At 42.4% G+C, this 27853-nt stretch overlaps 1 protein-coding gene across 1 annotated transcript in view; it reads left to right on the top strand.

The window, feature by feature from the left end:
- The window catches only part of LOC307241773 (neuron navigator 1-like), an 83900-nt gene that overhangs the window by 46108 nt on the left and 9939 nt on the right, over positions 1–27853 (top strand). Inside the window, exons 4-16 of the mRNA XM_080015997.1 lie at positions 8242–8380; positions 12211–12565; positions 17599–18409; positions 18571–19101; positions 20026–20067; positions 21054–21208; positions 22000–22194; positions 22733–22812; positions 22986–23009; positions 23195–23272; positions 25397–25480; positions 27490–27598; positions 27684–27805. Of these exons, the coding sequence (XP_079872123.1) occupies positions 8242–8380; positions 12211–12565; positions 17599–18409; positions 18571–19101; positions 20026–20067; positions 21054–21208; positions 22000–22194; positions 22733–22812; positions 22986–23009; positions 23195–23272; positions 25397–25480; positions 27490–27598; positions 27684–27805 (2725 nt within the window). The remainder of the gene's footprint in view (positions 1–8241; positions 8381–12210; positions 12566–17598; positions 18410–18570; positions 19102–20025; positions 20068–21053; positions 21209–21999; positions 22195–22732; positions 22813–22985; positions 23010–23194; positions 23273–25396; positions 25481–27489; positions 27599–27683; positions 27806–27853) is intronic.

Raw genomic sequence — 27853 nt, 5'->3', positions numbered from 1 at the left:
AGCGCAGACACAATGTTTCATTTCACGCCACAGAAGAAAAGGCGACTGGGAGTAAATAATGGAAATGGTAGCAGAGGAAATCAATTAATCTTTATTGTTCACCCAAAAGGCAGGCGGTTGTAAAGTCATCAGTTATTTTCCTGCCAGTGACAAAACACACCTGTGTGTGTGTTTGCCTGTGTTAAACACCATCAGATGAACTGCCTTGTGCACCGAAGGCCAATTTGGAAGATTGGCAGCCATTTTTTTCCCCTGCCTAATAGCGTACCTCAAATCTTTAGGAAAAAATAAGTAACTTAGCACCATAGAGCAGGGCTTCTTTGATTAAAAAATGATCTCACCATCTCACCCCTGAGAGTAGCAGATGGTCGATACCTTAGCTAAATATGCAGTTGAAATGAGATTTGTAATCCGACCCCTGATGTGTCTTTTGTTGAGACAAGTTTTTTTGTTTTTTTTTTCTTTTTCAATCAGAGCTAGTTAATGAATACCTGGCTATGTCAATGTAGGCTAGATATCCACACCATGTGACGCCCCTATGGGCCTCCCATGTCACATTTCAAGGCTTTCAAGGTAGACATAGGCTGTCAAAGAGTTATATACTCCTCTTCAGCCTTATATAGCACTAAAGTGTGATTGTAGGACACAAATACCGTCAACTCTGCCTAAAATAGGAGATCTAGACCATAGTCTGTCAGCATTTCACTAAGCCAGTACACTGCAATTTGTTTTCATCAACAATTTGCTTGTAGCGATTTCATCGGGACAATCTGCTCTGAATATAAGCCTCCGAGGTGGTCCACAGGGCTGTGTGTGTGTGTGTGTGTGTGTGTGTGTGTGTGTGTGTGTGTGTGTGTGTGTGTGTGTGTGTGTGTGTGTGTGTCTGTGTGTCTGTGTGTGTGAGTGTGTTCGTGCATGCGTGCATGCGCACGTGCATGTACGTGTGTGTGTGTGTGTGTGTGTGTGTGTGTGTGTGTGTGTGTGTGTGTGTGTGTGTGTGTGTGTGTGTGTGTATGCCCCATCGATAAGCCAGTGGGAGTGGTGCAGGGACCCATATTGTTGGCCATCTGCGCACCCTGACCAGGTTCACCCCCTCTTTCAGCTTTAGAGGAAACGTACGTGCCTGGATCAGGTGTTGTGTGGACGTCATGGATATTTGCAACCGTGTGGCTTTTTGAGCCTGGTCGTTTTCATTTTAATTGTAATTATAAAGTATGTCTGACGTCATGTATTCAAGTATATGGGTCATTGCGGCCAATAATAGGCGGGTCTGCCAAAGTCAAAAGCTTGGCTGTGCCCGGTGGTGTTGAAGTATGGTTTGGCACCAAAGGATGTGGCCGGTCGTGCTGAGTCCTTTTCTGTGTGTACAAACCTCTTTCCAAAGGGTGTACAGTGCGTAACATGATGTGTGAACATCACACATCATGTCCAGTAATTGCATGTGAGACATTCGACAATAACTTCTTGTAGAAGGGTGCCATAAACCTTTTATTGACCGGGGGAATGACTCAACCATGAGTGCATAAATATATGAGCGCAATGTGTTTCATGGGGCGTGTGAGGTAAAGAAACTGAAACCTGGATGGGACAGGGAGCTTCACAGCCAGGAATGGGTTTTTTTGGCACTCATCTGTCTCCTTTCTCAGAGTGATTATCCTCATATTTCATTCTTATTATAGATATGTACTATATACTACCACCCACTACACTGTATAGGTGTTATGAACAAGTCCATTTGATGGGTCCTAACCCTTGGTTTCTGGATGTAACCACCGGGTTGGTCTTCTCTGCAGAATGTGGGGGTTTTTACTCAACGTTTCGGTTGAGGATGTGGCCTACTTTAGTTACCTGGTTTACTGTGGACGGGCAGCCGTCCACAGTAAACCTTACCATTCTTGCTCTCTCTGACCTTTAACCACAGAGGGTCAGGCAGAATGCCGTTCACCTCCTATGGCACTGGATTGGTGAGATGTGCACATGCACACGCTCGGTCTCACTTAACTGCCATTTGTCGAGCCCAATATAGTCTCATTATTTAGTGGTCTCCTAAAGGTATAATCAAGGGAATTTAGTTTATTTTTAAGGCATGCCATTGCCCCCCTCTGGGTTCTCTGTGCCAGCCTGCCACTGCACTACTTTCCATTTGCCTGAAATGGCATCAGTGGAACCAGGCATCGCTGGAACCCATCTGATTTAGCCATTTTGGGTTCCGCCATGTGACACTGTGGATTTTAATAGGGATGGAAAGTTCCTGTCCACTCTGTGGCAGCACAAAGACTTTCCATTCATTACACACGTGTGCAGAAGACACTGTCCAAATATCATCCTGCATTACCCCGTAAAGACATGTGGTGCAATTTGCTGCATGGTTTGAAATATTCCTTGTTTTACTCTTTCCAACATATAAGGTCAAGCCATTTACTATTTTAATAGTCTTTGTCTCCCTCAAGTCTCTCTGTATGATTATTATGAATTCTGAACAATTTACTTATCTCCGCCAACACTGCACAGCACGTTTAATTTCCTCCCAGAACCCAATAAGGCAGATGGTATTTGTTTCACAGGCAGAAGGTGACATTATTACACCTCCTCTTACAGAGGAACCTTCCGCTTCTGTAGACAAGTGAATCCATAATCAGATAACAATATTGATGGCCACATTTAACTGTTTCCTTTCGCCGATTGGTCATTTAACAGCCGGTTATGTCTCCTCTTGGGGTAAGTGTATTAACTTGTCAGTGCTCTCTCTGAGCGATTGATCAGATGATTAGTTGATTGGTTTCCGGTTCTCGTGTCAACCCCATGAGTGAAGAACGGTAAATCTGTCTCTTCATCCTAGAGCTAGCGTCTCTCTTTAACCCTTCCTATCTTTTGATAGAAAGAATATGTTGATAAAATCGGACCAGCCAGTCAGCTACGTGTGGAAAACAATCTTTGGAAAACTACCTTGGAAGACTATGGAAACCGAGTCATTCAGTAATTACTGTAAGTTAAAGATTGATCTTTCTTTTTTTTTGATCCCCTCCTTCTGACCCAGTGTCCACGGGTGTCGTTTCCACCAAATCTGTATCACAGCCGTGGTTTATCCTCATGGCCTTTGTAAACGTTTAACCCAATGTGAGTTTAGAGAATAGGTTTATCAAACAGTCCTCTCTCTGGGTTCTGGCAGGACTCCAACTCCAACTCCCAATGCGTTGCTGTCTAGGTCTACCTCCATATCCAGGCTTTGCTCTACGAAAAAAAAATCCACTGAGTGCGAGGGTAGCGGAGAGAAAGGAGGTAAGAAGAAAGAGAAACGATGTGAGGAAAGAGAGGTGGGAATAAGTGAGGAGACGATTGGCGGATGAGATGAAAGTCAAAGCGGTGGACAAATATTAGCAGATATATTGAGAGATATATTAGAACGGTGCCGGAGGAGAGGAAGGGAGATGGAGGGAAAAGGGAGCGCGGATCTCTCGCGATGACCAGCAGAAGAGACTATTCATGACGTGATCACAGCAATTAGCTCCAAAGTCCGAGCACAAGAGGAGCACAGAGGGCCATTAACCAGAGCAGGCCATTTAGCTCAGTGGCTGCTATTGAACAACCATCTCTCGAGCTTGTTAGACTCTGTGTCCGTCCATGGTCCGTGGCAGTGGCTCCACAGTGCATTGTAGGACAAACAACGACATCCCATGTCTGCTGGTTAATTTGAGATTCAATGTCCCCCCCCCCCCCCCCCCCAATTTATTTGTTATCTATTCGTTCCCATTTGGCCATTGACCGGAAAACCTCGCCCCCTTTCCCGTACGTCGACGTCTTCAGAAAGCTCCGGAGCTCTGGATTGGAGACGGAATCGCTGTCTGGTGATGCAATGCGATTCTTCTCGTGGCGCTGTCGCGACGTCCTAAGTGGAATTAGGGAAGTGAAGTGGGGGATGATTTGTGTGCAACGAGCCGTGGCCGCCCTCGGACGAGAAAGGGCCACCACGAATCTGTGGCACACGTCCTCTTCTGGTTTCTCGGTGGGGCCGTTTTTATGGTGAGCACAAAGGAGCCTTGGGGTCACCGGTTGAAGGATGAGTTTAATCAAACCCACCTCAACATAATTTACGTTTATTGCAGCCTAAATCAAATCAATATTGATTTTCATTTTGCTTATCAAATTATAGATATTGAAGCAGACCGTTTTTCAAAGGCACAGTCCTCCCCTGCATCTGTAAGGTTAAGCTCCGTGTCCGGGGCTGATGCTGTTTTGTTAACGCCACAAACAACTAACATGATTACACATCTACGAGAAGGATAAATAGATACGGTTTGTGGCCGTATCCAAAATGTCCACGGCGTTACCAGCGGTCGTGTTATAAACTCACAATTTCACATTTTTGCCAGGACTATTTAAAAAATACAATTACCAGTAAAATTTAAAGATTTAAAGCTTTGCTAATCTTGGCAGAGAAGCATGCCAAGATTAGCAAAGCCATTAGGGGTTTTAGCCACCATGGCTAGAGGGGAGTAGATAGGTAGAGGGGAATTAAAATGAATCAAGATGTGACAAGAAGACGGTCTGAGTGAGAATAATTAACACCCCGGGTGCTGGACACCAGCTAATCTGAGGCACAGGGATGGAGATGAATGGGCGGCTAATATTAGTCTCTAGTGTCTGCAGCTGCTGCCAGAGAGAGGGAGAGAGCAAGAGCGAGCGAGAGAGAGCGAGGGATGAGAAAGAGCGAAAAGAGGTTTTAAAGGGAGACGTCTGCAGCTGCCGTGGAGCGAAGGGGGGGTGGGGGAGAGGGGAGGATTTGAGCGATGAGACAAAAGGGATGAGAGATGATCTCCTTGAGAGAATGAGTCGTGGAAGGAGAAGCTGAGGGGGCCTCTTCAGGTGTCGTCCCCCTGACCTCTCCTTCCCCGTTTCTTCTTGTCATTCTTGTTTTTTCTCCCCTCCCGTGTCTTTTCTTGTCTCTGTTCTGCACTGCTTCAGCCCTTTCCACCCCTCGTCCATCACCTCCTCTGGAGAGTTCCTCGCGCGACCTCAGCTTCTTCCAAAGCCAGGGCTCCCTACTAGTTCTGCTCAATTTGTTGACGGCGGATAAGGGAAGAACCAGCATGAAGGCGATCCAGCTCCACATTAGTTCTGCATATCAACGCTTTTGACTGAACCCAAACAGGGAAAAAAAAGTTCCCCGGAGTATTTCCCCTGAAATAAGATAAGACAAGACGTGAAAACTTACATTTAAAATGCGTTATGTATATTTCCCCAGTGAAATTGCTGTGCCAACAACTGCTCAAAGAAATCCACAGTTGGAAAGGGTATGCATGAAATGGGTTCAGAGAGAATAATGGGTCGCTAATTCCGTAATAATTGCAAAATATGAAAAATCTCAAAACTGCATGTGCTCATACAGGTACTCGTGGATCACTAGATTTATTTTTGGGACTTATTGCATAAAGGAAAGTATGTTTCCCACTCATAGTCAAGGTGCACACATCATTTAAGTCTGATACAGGAGAATCAGCTCGGGTCCAACTCTGTATTTTAGATCGGCAGTCTGAATAAAAGCCAAAATGGAAATGTCTCTTTTTCAGCCTCGTTCTTCGGTAATAACATTGTACTGGCCGTTTTTTTCAACGAGTTACCGCGTGATTCGTACTCACCGGTCTTCAGTTTTTGTTTTGGCTTTCATTTTCAGACATGTTTTATACTGGGTTCTCACAGCCGCTGGTACAATTGGAATGTTAGGTCCGCTCAGTCTTCTTTCTTTCCCCTCCTTTACATCCTCTTATCTTTATAAGGCCGCGCAGGTGATGCGCTGTGTTCCCTCCGAACCGTGGTCGTTCCCGGTAGGTTCTTTCCCACCACTTGGCCGACAACAAACAATGCAGAGGTTCTTTTTTTTTTTTTTTTTTTCCCTTCGTCCTTTACGTCTGAGTAACTGCCGGCGGAGCGCACAGATGGGGCTAAAGTGAAGAGCAGGTTGTGCGGGGAGGGATGGGATGGAGTTACTCAGACGTAACTCAGTTTTCCAGGGAAAGGTTTATCTTGGCAGAACGCCATCATTTCGTAAAATTGTCACACTCCGTTTCCATTCAAATTGAAGGGGAATTTTAATGCTACTACTGAAGTGCTCCAATAGTAACAACAAAGCAACAGCAACTGCATTTCATAAGGATACTGGAGGTAGATATTATGCTCATTTTCAGACGTGGGTTATCAAATGAGACACGCTTTTTCACGATGGTTCTTCAGCGAATGATTTTCTAGGAAGTGAGTCTCGAAACGAGCCGTACATCTCACTAGACCTTAATCTGATCTTGACGTACAGACGTGGCAGAACGGCAGCCACTTCAGACAAAAAAAATCACATCATCTATCTTTTGTGTCTGAGATATCCATGGGGGGGTAGATGTTGGGGTACACACTCCCATATCTCCCCCGCCCTCCCCCTAGACTTCCCAGACTCCCACCCCTGGGCACAATGTGACCCATACAGGCACCCATCCGGAAGGCCCATAGTGCCACTAACAACCCCCGCCCCCTACTTTCGATACTCCCCCATGTCCTCCCCCCTCCCCTCTACTTCATTACACACAACCCCTATTAGGTCAACACACACACACACACACACACACACACACACACACACACACACACACACACACACACACACACACACACACACACACACACACACACACTTCCTCTATTATGTTCAATATCCCTCCATATGCTATGTATATATGACCTTTATTAGACCCTAACTTCCTGAACATAACCTACTGTGTGTATAGAAGCCTTTGGAGTTCAGAACACACACACACACACACACACACACACACACACACACACACACACACACACACACACACACACACACACACACACACACACTCTTTAGTTCTACAAGTGACTTGTGGAATTGATTGTGTTGTGGTATCAGATGACAGATGTGTTTCAGTTTTGTTACTGAATGAAGCTAATGTGACAAGACTTATCACATCAGATAGACAGTGTCTGTTGCTCGTTTTTTGTTAAAAATAGTACATAATATGAAAAATGTCAATAATAATAGCAATAAAAATGATAACAATAATAATAATAATAATTATTATTATTATTATTATTATTATTATTATTATTATTATTATTATTATTATTATTATTCTATCATTCATCAACTGATGGAAAGGTACCTATTTGCTTTTTATTTTATTGCAAAGTTTCTCACATTGGCTTAACATTACCCTTCAAATTGGTTGGGAACATATTCTACAAAATCAATGATTAGCTCATAATTGCAATCAGGCAGATCATTATCAAATGATTATGACAGGTGTATTATACATGCATGTTTGTGTATGCAGTTGTGTGTGTTTCAATTACAATGGCAGTAAACTACAGGTGCATAAGATCTCCAGTCTCATCTGTATGCAGAGTGAAAACCTGCGGTGATGAATAGAGCGATGAACAGGGTTCACGCTGCTGCTAGTTATGAATATTTGATCAAAACAGTGGAAGACATGATGGAACGAAATGAAAGCTACTCGTGCTTGAAACTTATTAAGCACTCCATGAGACCCTTATCAAAACATTACAAATGGGATTACTGACATGATTGAGAAATGTCTTGGTATTGCAGTATCTGTAGGAGTTTGTGTTTCTTAAAATCGATTCACATCTTCATTGACCTTACATAAGAAATTCCTCAAGAAGTACATCTGACTTGTGTCATTTGTCTGGATGCATATTAGTAAATAGCATTGAAAATATTACAATTATTCTCAGTCTGAGTACATTATTGACTAATAATAATAATCATAATAATAATAATGTAGATCATATAATAATGATAACCTTTATTCATACATAACATTAAAAGGCAATCAAATAGTAACTTTAAAAAGGCAAAAAGGCTAAATACATTGAATAAAAATAGGGAAATATTATAATTATTATTATTATTATTATTATCCATCCATCCATTCATTATCTATACCGCTTATCCTCATGGGGTTGCAGGTATTATTATTGTTATTATTATTATTTTTATTATTATTATTACCTGGTAGTACCCTTATTTTGAAATGTACTTACAACCATATGTAGTCATATAACTATATTTTAAATTTGGATACAACCTAGTTTATGTAGTATATTACAGAAATGTTTTGTTTGCAATATATATATGTAATAAGTACACAGTGGTATTATTTTGAAATATATATACATTGTCTGATGTTATTTTTTTGTTTTACATTTCAGCTGGGATGAAAGCAGCTCCATCAGCAGCGGTTTGAGCGACGGCTCTGACAACCTGAGCTCTGAGGAGTTCAACACCAGCCCCACTCTCAACTCCCTCCCCACAACCCCCATCGGATCCCGCCGAAACTCGACCATAGTGGTGAGTAATACACACATACACATATACGAATAGCAAATTGTTTTGTAAAGGGACAAATTATTATTCTGAAATACAGTGAACAAATACATAATAATAATAACAATAAGAAGAAGAAGAATAGTAAGAATTATTATTATCATTTGTAATAATAATAATAATAATAATAATAATAACAATAATATCAATATCAATCAATGTTCTCACAAATACAGAAGATATAACAATGATTCTATAGGTGCCAGACAGAGTTTATGTGTGTGTGTGTGTGTGTGTGTGTGTGTGTGTATATGTGTGTGTGTGTGTGTGTGTGTGTGTGTGTGTGTGTGTGTGTGTGTGCGTGCGTGCGTGCGTGCGTGCGTGCGTGAGCGTGAGTGTGTGTGTGTCGCTCTGAGACTTTGTGATGTAGGTCACACCTCCGCAGTGTGGCTGTAGTGGTGGGAGTTGAGTGGGATAGTACAGTATCAGACAGAAAGAGAGAGAAAGACAGAGATGGCGTAACCATGGAAACCAAAGCAAAGGGGATGCGGAGGGTGTGAAATGGGTCTTTGTCTGCTCTGGTTTAGCAAATTTACATGTCTGGAAACAAACTATTATAAAACACACACACACACAAACACATATATACATTCACTCGCATACACAAATGTACACACAAATGCCCATAATGCACACACATGTTCACTCACATACAAACAAAATACACATATACCCCGCCCCCCAACCACATATACACACACACACACACACACACACACCCACCTGCACACACACACGCACACACACACACAGAACCATCTGCAGCCCTCCATCTCGGCCAGCCAGCCAGCCAGAAGACCCCAGGCACGCCCTAGACACGCCTTAATGCGGTCGTCATAGCAACCCTTACCCCCCCCCCCGATGGCACCGTTGCCACAGTAACCCACCATCACCTCACCATCATCATGCACGTCACATTCCCTCTCTGCCCCATGCTACCCAACACACACATAGACACAAGATATGTAGATCTCTTTATTTCCCTATCGACAGCTTTCTTCGCTATCCCCGCTATCTTTTCTTTCTTTCCCATTCTCTCTATTTCTTGTTTTCACTCCTCCTCCACTTATTCTCCTCCCTGACGTCCCTCTCTTCCCACTCTCTCTGCCCCGAGATAATGTCTTTAATTTCCTCAAAGGCGTCTCAAATCGACTCCTCGTCGTTTCTGTAGCAGAAAGGTTGTGTTATGGAAGTGGTGATGGAGAGGGAAGTGTGTGTGTGTGTGTGTGTGTGTGTGTGTGTGTGTGTGTGTGTGTGTGTGTGTGTGTGTGTGTGTGCGTGTGTGCGCGCGTGTGCGCGTGTGCGTGTGTGTATGTGTCTTCCAACAAGGTGTGAATTAGTGATGAGGAAACGACAATGATGAGGAAACGACAATGATTCATCAACGATGTCTGGTCAGACAGGACGCGTGCAACCCACCCACCCATACACACACGCACATACACACATACAGACACACACACACACACACACACACACACACACACACACACACACACACATACACACACACACACACACGCAGGCACACACACATGCAGGCACACATATACACACACACATACAAATACGTATCTCACACATTCCTCATGGGATGTGAACCTGTCCATGCCTGTCCTATTGATTTTAATAAAACAGGAATAGAGCGGTGCAGGGATGAGGTATTTTCGGAGGCCAACTTCGTCTCGGTTCCCTCGAACAAAAAGCCAGTGGGAGTTTTCCACTGGATTTTGGACTTTTTCAGAAAATAACCTCTGTGGCAAACAGAAGTTTGTGATACTCACACGTTTTGTTCAGCAAGGTTATCTTCCCAAAGGACGGCACATTCATGATTTGACATAGATGCAATCGCCAGAAGTAAAAAGCTGACGTTAGGCTATAAAAGAACTACACCACGGTGGCACCACCACTAAGCTTCCAACTTGTCATTTGATTTTCCCCGCTTACCTCTTCTACAAATACCTGGAAAGTTCCCGTCAGAATGGTTTGCAAGACACGAGTATAAACACAACTAGAGGCTGTTAAGGTGGACTAGTGCTCGTGAGTAGATGACTTTCCGTGTTCGGCATGATGGCGTTTAATGTCCCCGACAACCTCAGTAGTCTCCTTATTTTAAGACAGGTAAAAGCTCCAAAATTCACAAGTGGGGTATTTAACTGACGTATTGTATTGGGACAAACATGAAAATCTCATAAGCTTGTGTTAACCTCAGACCTTATTTCTGGCACCGAACCAAAAACCCACTGACTTCGGGGCGGGGGAACCGGAAGTGTCAAAATGCGAACCCATTTCTGGGTTTCAGGACTCATTCCTGCAGCGCTCTATTCACAGGTCTTCTGGTCAACTGCACTGGGTGCAGCATCCCAAAAATGGCACAAACACACACACACACACACACACACACACACACACACACACACACACACACACACACACACACACACACACACACACACACACACAGACACACACACACAGAACCACTTTTTGTATATATCTGTATTTATCAGTTACACAGACCTTAAAAGTCTTTCAAATTGAGTTTTAGCCCATTTAGCAGTCATTACATGCATTTTACCTTACACGCATGACCATTATCCATCCATCTTTTTTATATATATATATATATATATATATATATATATATTCTCTGTTATCTTTTATATCCTCTCTTTTTTTGGGACTTGGAAAATGTAAACCCCACCAATTTGTGTTTCAAAGTTGCTTTATTATTTATTTATTTTGCTGTGTTTCTTGAAAAGGCGGAAGCACCATTGAATGAACAAAAAAATAAAATACGGTAAAATTGAAAAAATATGTGTTATCAGCAGGACCAGGTGATGTAGTGGTGTTTTATATTGTGGTATTGCCATATCGTTGACCTTTTTACGATTAAAATCTAAAATAAAAGTGGGTGCTACCATCAGGGAAATGGTCAGTGGTAAAATAGTTGTAATGTAGTCGTAAACGTGCTAAAACTCATTGGTTTTCCTTAAGATGATCATGTTTCCCCCCAGTTTTTGTGTTTTTATGCTATGTGCGTGCGTGCGTGCGTGTGTATACGCTGCCTCTACTTTTCCACTGAGTAGGAGATAGGATTTAGACCAGAAAGATGAGACGGCAGCCACTGTGTTTTTGGGGTTGAGTGGGTCAGACTCTTTTCGGAAAGTCTGAGAGGAAGAAAATCCTGAGTCTACAGTCTCCACGTATCCAATTTATACGCTTTTGAAAAAAAAGCAAAAAAGCCCAGAATGACCTCAAGACCAATCCAGTGATATCATAGTTGAACTGCATTTATTTATTGTTCCTCAGCTTCCCAAGTCGAGTTATTAAACCTGGAATTTTTAAATGGTTGAGCGGATTTAAGGAAAGTTGTCACTGTTTTAAGTGGACATAAGCAAAGTTTTAACAGTTGTTAGTGGATAGCAACAATTTATTGATTTTTATATCAATGTCTGAGCCATCTGTAGTTTTAAGTTGTTTTAAGTATATGGGTGTCATTATATGGCAGAAATGCAACACATTTGGATGTTAACTTACTGTATGCATATATGGAATCTTAGCCATTTAAAATGATAACAAGTTGATTTTGTATGTGGCAGCTCTAGTTTTAAGTGATTTTAAGTCAAGTTTTAACAGTTTAAAGTGGGTTTTAAATTAAGGTTCCAACATTTTCAAGCAAACCTTTAGCAGTTTTAAGCGTGGATCTGTCATTTTGTGGCACAAACACAAATGTGACATTTGTCCATAACCTGTCTTTCTCCTCTTCCTCCCCGTCCCCTCCCCCCGTCCAGCTGCGTACGGATGCAGAGAAGCGCTCCCTGGTGGAGAGCGGCCTGTCGTGGGACGGCGAGGACCTCAAGCCGGGCCGCAAGATCCAGCTCGGGGGCGGGGGCGGGGGCGGCGGCGGGGGTGGGGTCTACGACACGGGGAGCCTCAAGTCCGAGTCGTCGGCCTCGTCCCGGTGGAGGAAGAGCAGGCTGCCGGGGGGAGACGGCGGCGGGCCGCAGGAGGGGAGGAGGGGGGAGCTGAAGAAGCCACAGACCCTGGGACAGACCAACGTGATGAAGAGAGGCGGGGGACGCAACCCACCCATCGGGGTCACCTCCCCCATCACACACACCTCGCAGAGCGGACTAAAAGTGGCAGGTAATGGAAGTGGAACTAATTTGGTCCATTGGCGGATGAAGTTACTCAGACCTTTCCACTTTAGCTAAAAAAACAAATACACAGGGACAAAATGACTCTGGTAAAAGCTGGAAGTACCAAATTGGTGTTTCAGCTTAAGTAAGGGTACAGAAGTACTTGTCCTTAAATGTACTTATTTAAAGTATTAAATGTAAAAGTACTTTATAGTGATATCCACTGCCCTGGTACAACAGAATACAGTGCTATATTGTACTTTTTTCTGAAAAACAATGCTCATACAAATCCTGATTGCAATTTACCAAAAATATATACTTTTGGTATGTATGAATATAAATCTTTTTTTTTTAAGTAATGTGTTAGAAATTTAGTTCAGTCAAAGTCGAAAGCCTCCTAAACTACAGATACTTAAAAAATGTACTCAAGTAGAGTAACAAAGTAACTTGTACTCAGTTACTTTCCACCACTGTCCACAGCACAGACACACACACAGTCACTGACTGTCAGTGTCCTTGTGGCTGTTGCACGTTCATCCACCCAGCTGCAGCCCTCTCCCTTCCTGCACACACACAAGATGTGTGTATGCAGACACACCACACACACACACACACACACACACACACACACACACACACACACACACACACACACACACCGACTATCCAAGCCGGAGCGAGTGCACGTGCGAGAGAGAATTGATAGCACTTAAATAAAGACCCTGACCTCCAAACAACTGGACAAGCGACGCTGTGTGTGTGTGTGTGTGTGTGTGTGTGTGTGTGTGTGTGTGTGTGTGTGTGTGTGTGTGTGTGTGTGTGTGTGTGTGGGTGTGTGTGTGCGCGCGTGCGTGTGTGTGCGCGCGCGCCTGTGTGTAAATGCACACACACACATCTTTGATTGTACCAGACAAAAAAGAGCGCTACTCCTGAACACTTGCACACATTGAGTAAACACAAGCACATGCACACACGCACACACACACACACGTGCACAAAGAGCACAATGATGGCGATTGTGCAGCTGCCATTTTGGCACACCATCTGTAGACTGTCTGTGTATGCAGAAACACACACATGCACTTCCATTCACACACACACACGCACACACACACACACACACACACACACACACACACACACACACACACACACACACACACACACACATATATATATATAGGGACATCAGAAACAACAGGATATTACTTTTATTTATGTTAGTGTGTCGTATGCAGGTCTAGATAGGCGATGCCCGGGGCTGAGTAAACACAGCTCTTCTCTGATTTCACCGCTGTATTTATCAAAACAGCTGCCGAATATGACAGAAACTCCCAAACCTGTATCAACTGGAGACAGAATTTAAACATGTGGGTCGAGCACGGCCATAAATCAACATGTAGTGTTTATTATTTCTCAGTTATCTTGATGATGAAATGATGACATTGTCATAATTGTGGTAACACACAGTTTTGTAGTCAAAACTGATGATGAGGCGCTTTCTCACAGTATAAAGATTTGAATTTGAGTTTTATTTGAGTTTTGGTTTGATGTCCGTAGATCAATGTGGTGAACATCAGTGCAGTTGAACGGACATTTGGGGATTTCATTTTATCATCAAATACTGTGATATACTTGGTAAAGTTGACATTTTGCTATATTTGTGAGAATTAATTATTCTGTCATCCAGTCCATTATGTAGAGCAGTGTGAGAGCTCGCCAGGCGTGTCGTGAAAACGTTTCAAATTCCACTCGGAATAAAAAAGGGAAATACACTTGGGTGTTGCAAGATCAAAGTGACAAGGTTTCACGAATTCATCTCATTGGTCAGTTCCAGAAAACAATAGCAGCTCTGTGTTCTTTAGAACCAGGTCAAGTTTCACACTGGAAGTAAGAGCTGTGAGTAGTGGTGAAAGGTTTGACTCTTTTTTTTTTTGAGATTCGGTTATTGACGAGTCACTCAGTAAAGAGTAAAGAGTCGATACATTTTCCGACTCGGCTGCAGAAACTCTAATGACTCAAATTTTACTCCACCTAATTTTTTGTTCGATTCAGTTGGTGTAACGCACGGTGAGCACGCCCGCTCTTTGGCCGGAGTGACTCCAGACTTTTGAGCCGTTTAAAAGACGTTGTTTGCTACGAACGAATGGTTTGTGAGGCTTGCACCACTGACCATGTAGTAGGCCATAATAATAGTATGCACGGTTCTATGGATTTCCGATTTCTTAGTGGTTAACAGGATAGCGGTAAAGTGCGGTGGGAGTATTTCATTGTGAAAAGCGTAGGGTGTAACCATCCAATTTATATCAAACTAAATCGTATAAGTATTCCAACATAGTCTGACTGTCTGACTCTCGTTCTGTAGATGATGAGGTGAAATAAAAATTGAATTGGAGTTTCTTCAGCTGATCAGCAGATGCTGTGAAATCAGACAAATGAGAAGCAGACATTCTGAAGTGTGTGTGTGTGTGTGTGTGTGTGTGTGTGTGTGTGTGTGTGTGTGTGTGTGTGTGGGGCTATGGCAGAGTGCCTGGGTGGGAGACGGAGAGAGTGTGAGCTCCCAGGGGGAGGTATATTTTCTGGAAGGGACGAGGTGTTCATCATCCTGTCAGCGCAGCGCGGTAACACTGTTATTTTTCTCTCGTTCTCTCTCTTTCCATCCATCCATCCATCCATCCATCCATCCATCCATCCATCTATCTCTTTATCTATCTATCTATCTATCTATCTATCTATCTACAGTATCTATCCATCTGTCTGTCTGTCTGTCTGTCTGTCTGTCTGTCTGTCTGTCTGTCTGTCTGTCTATCCATCCATCCCTCATACACACCAGTATCTTCATAGCATACACAAATAAACACATACATCTTAACACCTAAATACGCAAAAACATGGACACACACGTGAACAGACACCAACACATTGCGTGCACTATTTAAACACTCTGATGGCTGATGAGAGGACGAGTCAGCGGAATATTCAGGGGTTCCTCTCCAACGGGAAAAAACCACCGGGGATGACAGACGGGAATATGAGGCCACAGGGGAGCACATCGCCGTGACAACGATGACAGACCGCCGGCTGGGTCTGTGTCTGTGTGTGCATTCTGCAAACTGGATCTTCATACTTCCATACTTTCCACAAGCCTCTAGAGGGTTCTGATCCTCCTCAATATGGCAGGATCACAATCGCAATCGCAATCGCAATCGCAATCTGTTCATTCAACCAAGTACATTTCCATTTACGAAATAATTTTTTCATGGTGAATGTGGGTGCATTGCTCTATAGACAATTAGCATAATAATTTAGCCAAAATGGCCAAATATACAAAGAAAATAGCTAAATTTACCAATAAAATAGCCCAAAATAATCCCAATATAAAAAAAAATATATATATATCTATACATATATGTATATATACAGAATATTCATAAAGCGATTATATGAACACGATAACTTAATTTAGGATATGTTCAGTTAAAAGCTGGTTGCTAGTATATGTAGTGGGTACAATATATATATATATATATATATACACAGTATATACGTATAAATGTATATATTGCAATGGATGAGTAAATATGTGAGTGTCTACAAAATGTATGGGATTTTCCATCAAGGGCCAAGGCAATGAAGGAGAATTCGACTTTTTCATTCATTTTTGGTGCCTCCCATCAATCCATCCCTCAAGTTCCTCTTTGTCTGCACAGGAACACCAGTGATTTCAATGTGAATTCAGAATTCTTCCCGATTTTCTAGAAGGGCGTTGCCTCAGAACCTGAGGCTCTTCCCACCCGCTCCACGAGGTCACCGCTGACTGATGGAATCCCTGAGTCTGATCTCTCTCTCTCTCTCTCTCTCTCTCTCTCTCTCTCTGGAAATCTGGCTTCATTTATGTCAGAATTAATCTCCACCTCCACAACTCCAGAATAAATGACCGGCTCTCAAACCCTAAAATTCTGGGTTGCAATTTTTGACCGAGTCGATCGTGTCGGTGATCGACTGCGGTTTATGATGACTGGGTTTATGACTTGACATGTAAAACCAATTTTCACATTTACGAAAAAGCCGCTCCGTGTGTTGTCACTGTGACACTCTCATAAGATCGAATCACAATAAACTCGCAATGCCGGGCTGTATGTGTGTGGCGTGTGTGTGTGTGTGTGTGTGTGTGTGTGTGTGTGTGTGTGTGTGTGTGTGTGTGTGTGTGTGTGTGTGTGTCGAATGTGTATGTGTGTATTTGCCTTACGTGGGTTTATAAATACTCTTAAGTGACTCCAGATGTCCTGAGGCAGTGGGCCGGAGGGTCTCTCTTACTATAGCTGTTTTTCAACTGTGTTAATGCCGTGTATATAAACCTCCTATAACGACTCCCATTAGATGCACATTAAGAGCGTGGGCAGAGCGAGGGCGAGGCCTAATAGACCCGCTTAAGATATTTTTTGCCTTATAATTACTTCCAAAACTAGACCTAATTAATTATCCACGTGGGAAAACACAGCTTCGACAGAACTTCATATTATTTTCCATTAAACTTCCCGTTTCACCCATTGCCACGCAATGGTTTTCCTCGCTCACTCCACCCTTTTCTCCCAAAAGAGTCTTTAGGGTGGAGGGTAGAATGTGCGCTCCAGTTGGGGATTGCATGCAGCCCCGCGGCCGCAGACACACTGTGCGACCGGGAAGTCGACTTTTCCAGAACCTTGCAGCACATGTTAATCTCAGCACTCCATAGTCACGACACTCACTGGAAATTTTGAAAAAAAAAAAAAAAGTTAGGTACAAAAGTTATTTTAGTGCATGCGGATGGAAAACAGAAGTGAGTAAATGATAACAGTGCAGCTGTACGTGTCAGGGTGTTGCTGCCTGTGCTTTGTCTCTAAATAGACTCTGGACCAGCACTGAATGTGGGACATTTCTCTTTTTGTCCGCAGGACACATGTTTAGAGAGAATACAGTATGTTCACCTCCTAATATGGCTGGTTCAGCTCCATGGAAGCAAGCAACACATCTAAGCTTTCTTTCTTTCCACGTGTTTAGGCACAGCCAAGTCTGATGGGAAGCCGGTGGATAAGTCTCGGTTAGCAGTGAAGGCCTCTGGTCTCCAGCGCTCCTGTTCAGATGCCGGGAAGGACCATAGGAACAATGGGGAGCAGCGTAAACCCCCGTCTGGCCTGGTGCGACCGTCAACCGGTGGGAACTTTGGCTTCAAGAAGGCCACCACAGCTACCAGTAATGGCACACATCCTCCCAGTACGAACACTGGCATGAGCACAGGTGGCAGCTCCATACCTAGTGGCTCTGCAACCGTGGGCAAGATTCCCAAAACATCTGGAATCCCAGTGAAACCAGTAGGGAGCGGAGGTGGAGGTGGAAGAAAAACGAGCCTGGATGTTTTAAGCAGCGATCAGAGCGGGTTTCTGTCTCCCAACGCCAGAACCTCGCTCCAGTATCGCTCTCTGCCTCGCCCAGCAAAGACCAGTACCCTCACTCTGACCCGGCCAAGCTCAGCTCGCCCTGTCAGCACCACCATGGATACCAGCTCTGGTCTGATTAAACCCTCCAGCACGGCCCCCCAGGGCTCCAGGCTCAAAGAGCCCGGCTCAGGGCTGGTTAAGCCAGGGGGCCGTGGGATTCCCAGCCCTAGCCCTGTTAACCAGACAGACCGGGAGAAAGAGAAGGAGAGAGCCAAGGCCAAGGCCGTGGTGTCCGACTCGGAGTGTGGAGGAGGGGGGTCTCTAAAGGCCAGCCCAGCCCAGACCCCCTCGGAGAACGGTGGACGCCTTCAGGGCCTGAGACCCCCCAGCTCTGGCAAGGCTCTGGCAGATTTGCCCTCACCCAACACACACAGGTAAGAGTCTCAGAAGGAGACCTCAGTGTCCTTGGCCTACTTCCTTAAATAAATTCATGGAGGCATGCAAGCCTTTAAGATCTAGCAAGATTTAAAAAAAAGACTGCATTTAAATTAAAAACCAACAATGGATCTTCCATTTATATTTGTATTGTCTTTAGATTACCTGGTGCTCGGAGTCTGGTCAAGCCTCCGTCCATGGCCCAATTGGACAAGCTTAACTCAAATGGCCTGGAGGTGGGGATGGGTATCCAGGAACCCTTACCCCCAAAGATCCCTCCCTACTCCAAACTCCAGGACCTGGTTAGCTCAGCAGGGAGCTCCCCTAGTCCCTGTTTGACCCCCAGCCCGGCCCCCCAACTTAACGTCAACTCGTCGGCCTGCTTCTCCGGCTCTGGGATGGGGCTGGGTCCCAGACAGGTCTCTGCCCTGGGAGTGGTGGGGAGCTCTGGGACCAGTGGGAGCACCTCTCCCCTTCTCTACCCCCGTCTCTCCGGGCTGCATCGCAGCATGGAGTCCCTGCCCCTCCAGATGAGCCTGGCCCCAGAGCCCCAGGACAGGAAGAAGGAGAGGGAGAGCCTGGTCAGAGCCTACCCAGGGACAGAGTCCCGTGACCGGGATAGACCAGAGGACAGGGCTCCCCCTGCCAGCTGGAGTTCCGGAAGCAGGGCCTCGCTAAACCTAACAGAATGGTGCGTCTCGAAATAGGATATCGTGGGTGTTTGTATGTGTGTGTCTGCGTGTCACAATCCATTCATTCGAATACTGCTGTGCGGCTCCCCCTACTGGTGAGCTTGAGGAATTTCCCAGATAACCTATTGTTTAATAAGGTGGGAGTGGTGAGGGAAAGCCTTTGATCATTTATTCACTTTGTCCTGCCTCATAAAGTGTAAAATCACATATTATATCCATCATTGGCCTTTTATGACTGCACAGTAAGAAGGACATCATTTTTTTGTCATCTAGTCTCCACACTGACCTTTTCTACCCAAAGGCTTTGGTGCTATCTTTGAGTGCAGACATAAATGAGGAACATTTCTTACTTTCTGATCAAAATGAACATTTATTCCAGTGTGCGACAGGGTGGTCTTGACACTTTAACCTTAACTGATATTTTATAAACAAGGGGAAAGGCAGAAAACCGGTTTACATCTTAGGGGTGGTGAAAAGGGATATAAAAATACCACTGAACGACCGTGTTTTATTGTGCATTTTACATTTTGGGAGGCTAAAACCAGATCTCTCTCGGAAATTAGAGTGACAGTGTGTGTGTGTGTGTGTGTGTGTGTGTGTGAACCTGTGTGTGTGTGTGTGTGTGTACAGGCTTACAGAAGCACACACACACACACCGACACTCACACACGCACACACACACACACACACACACACACACACACACACACGCACACATACACACACTCCCAGTAAGGGTCATTATTACTGCTGCCTGTTATCAGCGCTGTAGCAGCTCCAGTGAAGTGATAATTACCGGTCTTCATTGTGTCTCCAGTTCCAGCTCTTGAGGACTTAATAACTCTTTAGAATCCTGGTGAAGTCACGCTTTTTGTTTTAAGTCCCTCTCTCTCTCTCTCTCTCACTCCCAATTCCCCTCCCAGCTCTCACAGAGACAGAAACACGCTTCCAAAGAAAGGCCTGAGGTAGGTTGGTAGACACACACACAAACACACACACCCATTAACACACACAAATAGCAACGCTCAAGCACCAACACAGACTCAACTGTCAACCTACTCACAGCACTGACAAATGACTGACACATCCTCGGTTAAACCGCACGCACACACGCACGAACGAACGCACACACACACACACACACACACACTCCTGCGCGCACACACACACACACACAAAGATTCCATAGAAAGACTTCTCTGTGATTGACAGACTCTGAATTCCGCCTCAGGGACTATTGATATTTCAGTTCGTAGTTAATAAATCTCCAGAGCTACTTGTTTAAACCTGTATATCTATGTATGAAATCTCCTGAAACACTGACTTCCATTGAAGTCTTGGGGAAGTCTGAAAAAGAGAATCTGATCCATATATATATATATATATATATATATACATATATGGTCGCCCAATACCAACATGTATTTAATTTATTCGAAATATAATTAAGAGACGCTATATCTACTTTTTTTTTTACGTTAGCGACCAAATGCTGTACTTCCAGCTTCTGTTGCAAGGAGCTGCCTTGACTCTCCCATTGCATAGAAATTGCCAATCTTCCTCATTTACTGTAATATAGTTATATACAGTATATACAGTAAACTTAATAATCTACACTAACATAAAATGAATCAACCCAATGATATTGATACTTTTATGTTTATTAGGGGATCGGCCTTATAGAAGTCTTATACAAGATGGATTTTTATGTTCATATACATTCAATTATATTTATTTCTATTTATTGAATTATTAGTATTTTCTTTTATTGATGGAAATATTTTCTGTTTCACTTTAAAGAGGATGCCGCTTATGCAATATGTGCCCCAATATGTTTTGTTTCCGTAGACATGTAAAAAAAAATATTTTTTATTTTTTAATTAAAAATGTTTTTTCTCTCTCTCTCTCTCTCTCTCTCTCTCTCTCTCTCTCTCTCTCTCTCTCTCTACAGTTTCAATGGCGCTCCGCCGGCTGAGGAGGAGGGGAAGGAGAAAGAGAGGGGGGAGAGGAGACACTCTCACACCATCCTCAGTATGACCGACTCCCTGACTCCCCCAATGCTGCCCTCACCCACCTCCCTCCCCCGCTCCGCCAAGACCAACCTGGGTGGGTAGCACAGCTGGAAAAGGAGGTTAAAAGTCATTATAAGAGGATACTGTACCCGATGACAAGTGAAGTGATTGTGAATGTAATCACAAAGTAAGAATACTCAAATGTGGGTAAAAAATATGAATAAAAATGAGATAATTACTTCTTAAAACCATGGCAGAATTCAAATAAAATGACATTGCTATTATATTTAACATTTGACTCAAAGCTCAAATGCCAGCAAATTCTGCAGCAAATAACGTTTTGTTGAATAGCACTTTTTTGTTTAAATTTGGCATGATTATCTATTATTTAAAGCAGTAAACAAGTTTGGAAAAAAAACCACATACCTGTTAAATTAAAAAAATTCTTACATTTTTCATTTTGTTAAATATATATATATATATGTATATATATATATGTTTTATTTAATGAAATTCATTTTCAAAATTCAAATGAAAATGTTATTAAAAAAAAGTTATTGTATGCATTTATTATTTGTTGTTTGGATGGCTATTGATGCTGTAACCGGAATCAGAATTTATTTAAATGATACCCAGCCCTTTTCTAAGACCTTAACACATAACACACACGCACGCACACACATACACATACTTACACATGTAAATGTATTATTATACACACATAAAGAAACACACATACGCACATGTATCTGGGCATTTACTGGACTCGATAATTCATCTACTCTATACAATAAAATGTCATCTTGTGTTTTTTGTCGTGTTAATTTGACATATTATTGTTATGATTATGAAATTATTGTTGACTTTAATATTCCCATCTCCCAGTGGCTCCCAGTCACATCGCCGCACCCCCGAGGATGACGCGCTCCAACAGCATCCCGGCGCACGACGCCTCCCTGGAGCTGTACGCAGCCTCCCCGCTAGGCAGCACGCTGTCGCTGGCCGAACGCCCCCGCAGCCTAGGAATGGTACGGTCCGGCTCCTTCAGGGACAGGGAGTCCAACGACGAGGCGGAGACCGGTACGTTACGGGGGGGGGGTCATTCTTCTGGTTTATTGTTAGTGTTAGGTTTCTGTTTTTTATTGTTTATTGTTTATTGTTAATTGTTAGGTTTATTGTGTATTGATTTTCTTTTATATCCTCATGTATCTCATTTGTATTTGTTGTTGATTGTTTATCATTAGGTCATTGTATATTGACTTCTTTTTTTTTGTTTATTGTTTATTTTTAAGTTTATTTTGTGTTGTTTGGTTAATTTTTTATTATTATTTTTCAGGTTTATTTCCAATTTTTTCTATCTTCTAGTTGATTTTTTCTATCTATCTATCTATCTATCTATCTATCTATCTATCTATCTATCTATCTATCTATCTTGAACATCTAACATGTGTATAACGATATAACAGTAATTACACTGATAGTTGTACAAAAACCTATATTTATCTTCAGAAATAGATTGAATTGTGAATCGTTAAAGATTGGTCCACATTTTTAGTTAATTAATGTTGTCATTGTTGTACTTTCCACTTTTTAACATTTATCTCCCCCCATCTCTCAGTCCATGGTTCGGTCCTCTCCCTGGCCTCCAACGCGTCGTCCAGTTACTCCTCGGTGAGTGTGAGCGGCATGCAGTTCCAGGTAGCTACACCTTTTCTTCAAAAGCAGCTTTTCTCTCGCTCTCTCTGTCTCCTTCCAGTCCTCCCCTCCTCTCTCTCCTTCCTGTCCTCCTCTCCTCTCCTCCTCGCTTTATCTATCTCAAACCTTGTTTTTCTTGTATGTCTTTTATCCCTCCTCCCCCACTGCTTTCCAAGGCTGAGGAAAGGATTCAGGGAGAGGTGAGTGTGGTTTCCCCTGCTCTTCCTCCATCTTCTCCTTCTTCCACCTGATCTGATTTCCCTACCTCCATCCTTCCGTCCACCAGATTCATCCCAATGCATCCCTTCTTTTTTTCTTATTCCCATTCAGGTTCTGCCCCAGGTAGTTGTTCTGGTCTGTAACATTTTCTTTTTCCCCTTCCCAGCAAATCCGTAAATTAAGGAGGGAGCTGGAGTCGTCCCAGGAGAAGGTTGCCAACCTCACCACGCAGCTCTCAGCAAACGTATGTATGCTTAGTGAACTTATTTTTATGAAAATAATAACGTTCACCTCAAGTCTTCCCTAAATATATGAGTAAAAAGTATTCATTCAAATAAGATACGTAAATAAATATATATATATGTTAATATTCCGTTCAGTCAATTAGTTATTGCAACAGCATTCAAATCACATTGACATTATATTGCAGTCTGAGTAGCATGTCATTTTATTTTTAGTAATAGTTAAGTTTGAAATAGGTAAATAATAATATTTGAATTTCATTGGTTTTGTTTTTAATGAGATTATTTAACTTCTAGAGAAATGGGAAAAAGAAGGAGCTAGTAGAAACTGATATCAAAGTAGGAAAATAGGAATGTTTTAATTTAGATTTTATTTATTTATTTATTTATTTATTTTTTGAATGAGATTTTTTTCAATTTATTGTAATTTAATTTAAGGCACAAAATTACTTCTAACTAAAAATTAAAAACAAAAAAATCGGTATTTTTTTAATATATTTAAAAAACGGCATAAAATATGTATATATGTAGTATCAAAGTATGAAAATAGGAACATTTTCATTTTATTCATTCAATTCATTTCATTTGGATTTTACATCATTTTTTATAAAATAATTTAAAGCAGCAAATGGACTTTAAAAAAGATTCTCAGTCAGATTTGGAACATTTATCTATTCATTTAATAGTGAATTATTATCTTCTAGCATTATTCAGACTGTTGCGCATGGTGCTCCTTGGTAATATTTACATTTCAATTTCCTTTTAAGTCGAAACACGCAGCGGTTCATGAGAGCTTTCAAGCCCTTTTTTAGTATCCCTCTGGGAAGTTAAATGCACCTGCTCTCGATCTCACCATCCATCCAACTAAGCATCCCTTTGTTCCGCCCTCGTCATCCCTCGATCACAATCCCTCCTTCAAAAATCCATTCTGTCCTTACACACAAAGGAGAGAGAGAGAGAGGAGGTATAGTGCAAACTATATTCTGTCCGTCATAGATCATCTGTGTGTCGTCTCAACGTTTTTCTTGACCCAAACCTAAATAGCACACGCAGACACAGACACACACACACACACATATCCCCCTATTCTCTTCTTCTCAAATGAAGGTCATTTCGGTGCCACACACTCAGCTTTTTTTCATCGGCTCGAGTGCTGGAATATGGCTCCATACGGAACACATCCATCAAGTTGTGCATTAGTTTCTGTGTGTGTGTGTGTGTGTGTGTGTGTGTGTGTGTGTGTGTGTGTGTGTGTGTGTGTGTTGTGTGTGTGTGTGTGAGTGTTTGACCTCATTATGGGATGGCAGATGCACTGAACACAACATGATTATTCACTGTATTAATGTCCGCACTGTATCAATTATCCCACTGAATTAATGCAGAGAGGGAAAGTCATCTGTGTGTGTGTGTGTGTGTGTGTGTGTGTGTGTGTGTGTGTGTGTGTGTGTGTGTGTGTGTGTGTGTGTGTGTGTGTGTGTGTGTGTGTGTGTGTGTGTGTGTGTGTGAGGGGTTGAGAGGAAAGCAGACTTTTCTCTCAGGTCTATTTCCTCAGGAGATGACATTTCTTTGGTCTTTTTCTTTTCAGAACTGAACACAGAAAGGATTATATGGAATATAGAGAATAAACAAAATTTCCTCTGAATGTTTTCTTTCATTTTGTTATTTTATTTTCTTTAATTATTATTTTCTAGAATTTCTTTCTCCACATTTTCCTTACTTTTGTGTATTATTGTTTTCTTTAGTGAATATTTTCTCAAATTGTCTTTTATTTTATATCTTAAATCAATAAATCAACTTTTATCTCCATAGATCATATCCAGTTTCTTAGAATCTTTCAATTTAAACCAAATAAATTTCCACCCATTTAATATATACTTAAGTATCTAAATATTTGATATATAAACATTTCTATATTATCTTAAATAGTTAAATTAGTATAATGTGTTATTAAATTACTGTTGCATGTTGTAAATTATTACTTGTTATTTAATTATTGGATTTCTAAACATGTCAACCAATGGCAAATAAAAATATAAAGTAATGCTTCTTAATGTTGTTGTTTTACAATGTGACTTCTCCTTGAAATGATGCTTAGAGTCTTTTGTTTTATTGTCACTTCTGAGCAGGCAAATCTGGTTGCTGCCTTCGAACAGAGCCTGGCCCTGATGACCACGAGGTTGCAGAGTCTGTCCTTCAGCCACGAGCAGAAGGTACACACCGCTACACACATACACATGTGCACACACACACACACACACACACACACATACACGTAAACCTACATACATACACATAAACATTCAGAAATACACTAACATGCCAAAATAGCCAATATGCAATAACATTAAACATAAACATACTTAAACTTAAACATACTGTACATACACTTCACACACACGTACTTCACACACACACACACACGCACACACACGCACGCACACACACTTACTCACTCATACACACACACTTAAGGTGGTCCTTAAAAGTCTTAACATATCAACATTTTTTCAAATAGTTGTACAACTATTCAGCCTTAAAAGTCATTAAATAGTCTTAGAATTCAAATTCACAAGATCTTAATTTCAACGTTTTCACATTTTATTTATCTTTATTTATACTGATTATTTTATTTATTTATTCATTCATCCATTTTATTGTTATTATTATTAGTAGAAGTAGTGTTATTATTATTATTATTATTATTATTATTATTATTAGTAGTAGTAGTAGTAGTAGTAGTAGCATGTATTTATGTAATATATATGTATTATCATTATTTATCCAGAATTTCCCCATGGACATTAATTAGGTGTTATAATCTTATCTTTATCCATATATTTCTGGATTTCTTTAACTTTGTTCAATTGGTCTTAAGAAGTATAAAATCTAACGCTTTGATACCCGTGCACACACACCCTCTCCTCTTGAGCAGTTTCAAAGCTTAAAGCTCCATCATAGTGAGGCGTCTTTTGATCGCTACATGGAAGAAGGAGCTCCATGTGGGTCAGGGGGCATTTTGTTTTGTTTTTAGGGGGGAGGAGGTTCAAAAAAACTAAAATCCTCCCCTTCCCTCCGGGGCTAAAAAACGATCACCCTGACCCAGACCCAGTGCAGGGAATTAGCAAAGCCAAGAGCAAAACACACACACACACACACACACACACACACACACACACACACACACACACACACACACACACACACACACATGTCCAAATGCACATCGCATTCCTACCTTCTCCTAATATTAAACGTGGGTGTTGACATTGATCGACCCCCGGGCCATTGTGTGTGTGTGTGTGTGTGTGTGTGTGTGTGTGTGTGTGTGTGTGTGTGTGTGTGTGTGTGTGTGTGTGTGTGTGTGAGTGTGAGTGGCTCTTGATGCTTCATGCCTTGCTGCTCGTGGTGTAAAGGCCTGTCTGGACGGCTCCGCAGTGTTTGTGCCGGTGCAGTGACCTGTGCAGCGCCGCCCTTTAGTGCTAAACTCTCTTTAACCTTGAGGAGGTGCACTGCTATTGACTTCCACACAATGGGGGAACACACAGACGAATCCTCGTCCTTTTTTTAACCCTCCGCGTAAAGTTAGGGAGGTTCTGCCCACTGGTTTTGTGGGTCAGTGACCATGCAGCTAATACTGGTATGTTGGAGTTTATGTCAAAAGTGAAAACACCAGCAGTTATTTATAATAATCTGCAGCCCAGCCGCTTGTTATCGCAACAAATCCCCACGAAAATGTGATCGGGACCAGGCCGTGTGCCGATCTGAGCCAGTTATTATGGCTACTATACTAAATAAGTGTATGTATAACAATACTTTGACACAGAATGTTGGATCTGAAATGATTGTAATATGCCTAGTTTTACAGCTTCTGCTAAGAAGAAATAGTCCAAAGCATGGCAAACTATTCGCCCTACAAAACATCCTCTCCTAAATTAGAATTCACATGAAGTTGTGAAATGAGTCACGCCAAATGGGATGTTTGGTTGAAGTCGCCCGTTTTAGTTTTCATGTGGCGTCAATACATGGCGCCACTGGCTAGTGTGCAAGAACATGTAGGCGGTCATTACTAACAGATCGGCAGCCATTATTCCGAAATAACCGACGGCTGATTGCCGCTATTGACCAATCAGAATCGGGTATTCCACGAGAGCGGTGTGGTAATGGACGCGTGGTGGACATACTGTACATGTTTGTATATTTAACTGTTTGTGAAATGTAGGACTCTGAGCTGTTGGAGCTGAGGGACACCATTGAGTCTCTGAAGACGAAGAACGAGGAGGCCCAGGCCGTCATCCAGGTGGCGCTCAACACCCAAGACAACCTGAAAGGTATCTCTCCATCTGTCTACCCGTCCTTCTACCGTCGCTCGGTGTGCTTCACATTTGCTTATCCAAAATTCTCATTGCGTTCCAGACGTGCGTATGCGTCGGCAGAACTCGTGCGAGAGCATCTCCAGCCTCAACAGCCTGACCAGCCTGTCCAGTGTGGGCAGCTTGAAGGACCAGGACGCCAAGAAGAAGAAGAAAAAGAGCTGGGTACGAAAGAGCGCGCGCACACACACACACACACACACACACACACAC

This window comes from Zeus faber (assembly GCF_960531495.2).
Source record: "Zeus faber genome assembly, chromosome: 15".
In the NCBI taxonomy this organism is placed as follows: Eukaryota; Metazoa; Chordata; class Actinopteri; order Zeiformes; family Zeidae; genus Zeus; species Zeus faber.
The sequence above is the reverse complement of the archived record's forward strand: the minus strand, read 5'-3'. Positions and strand labels throughout refer to the sequence as shown.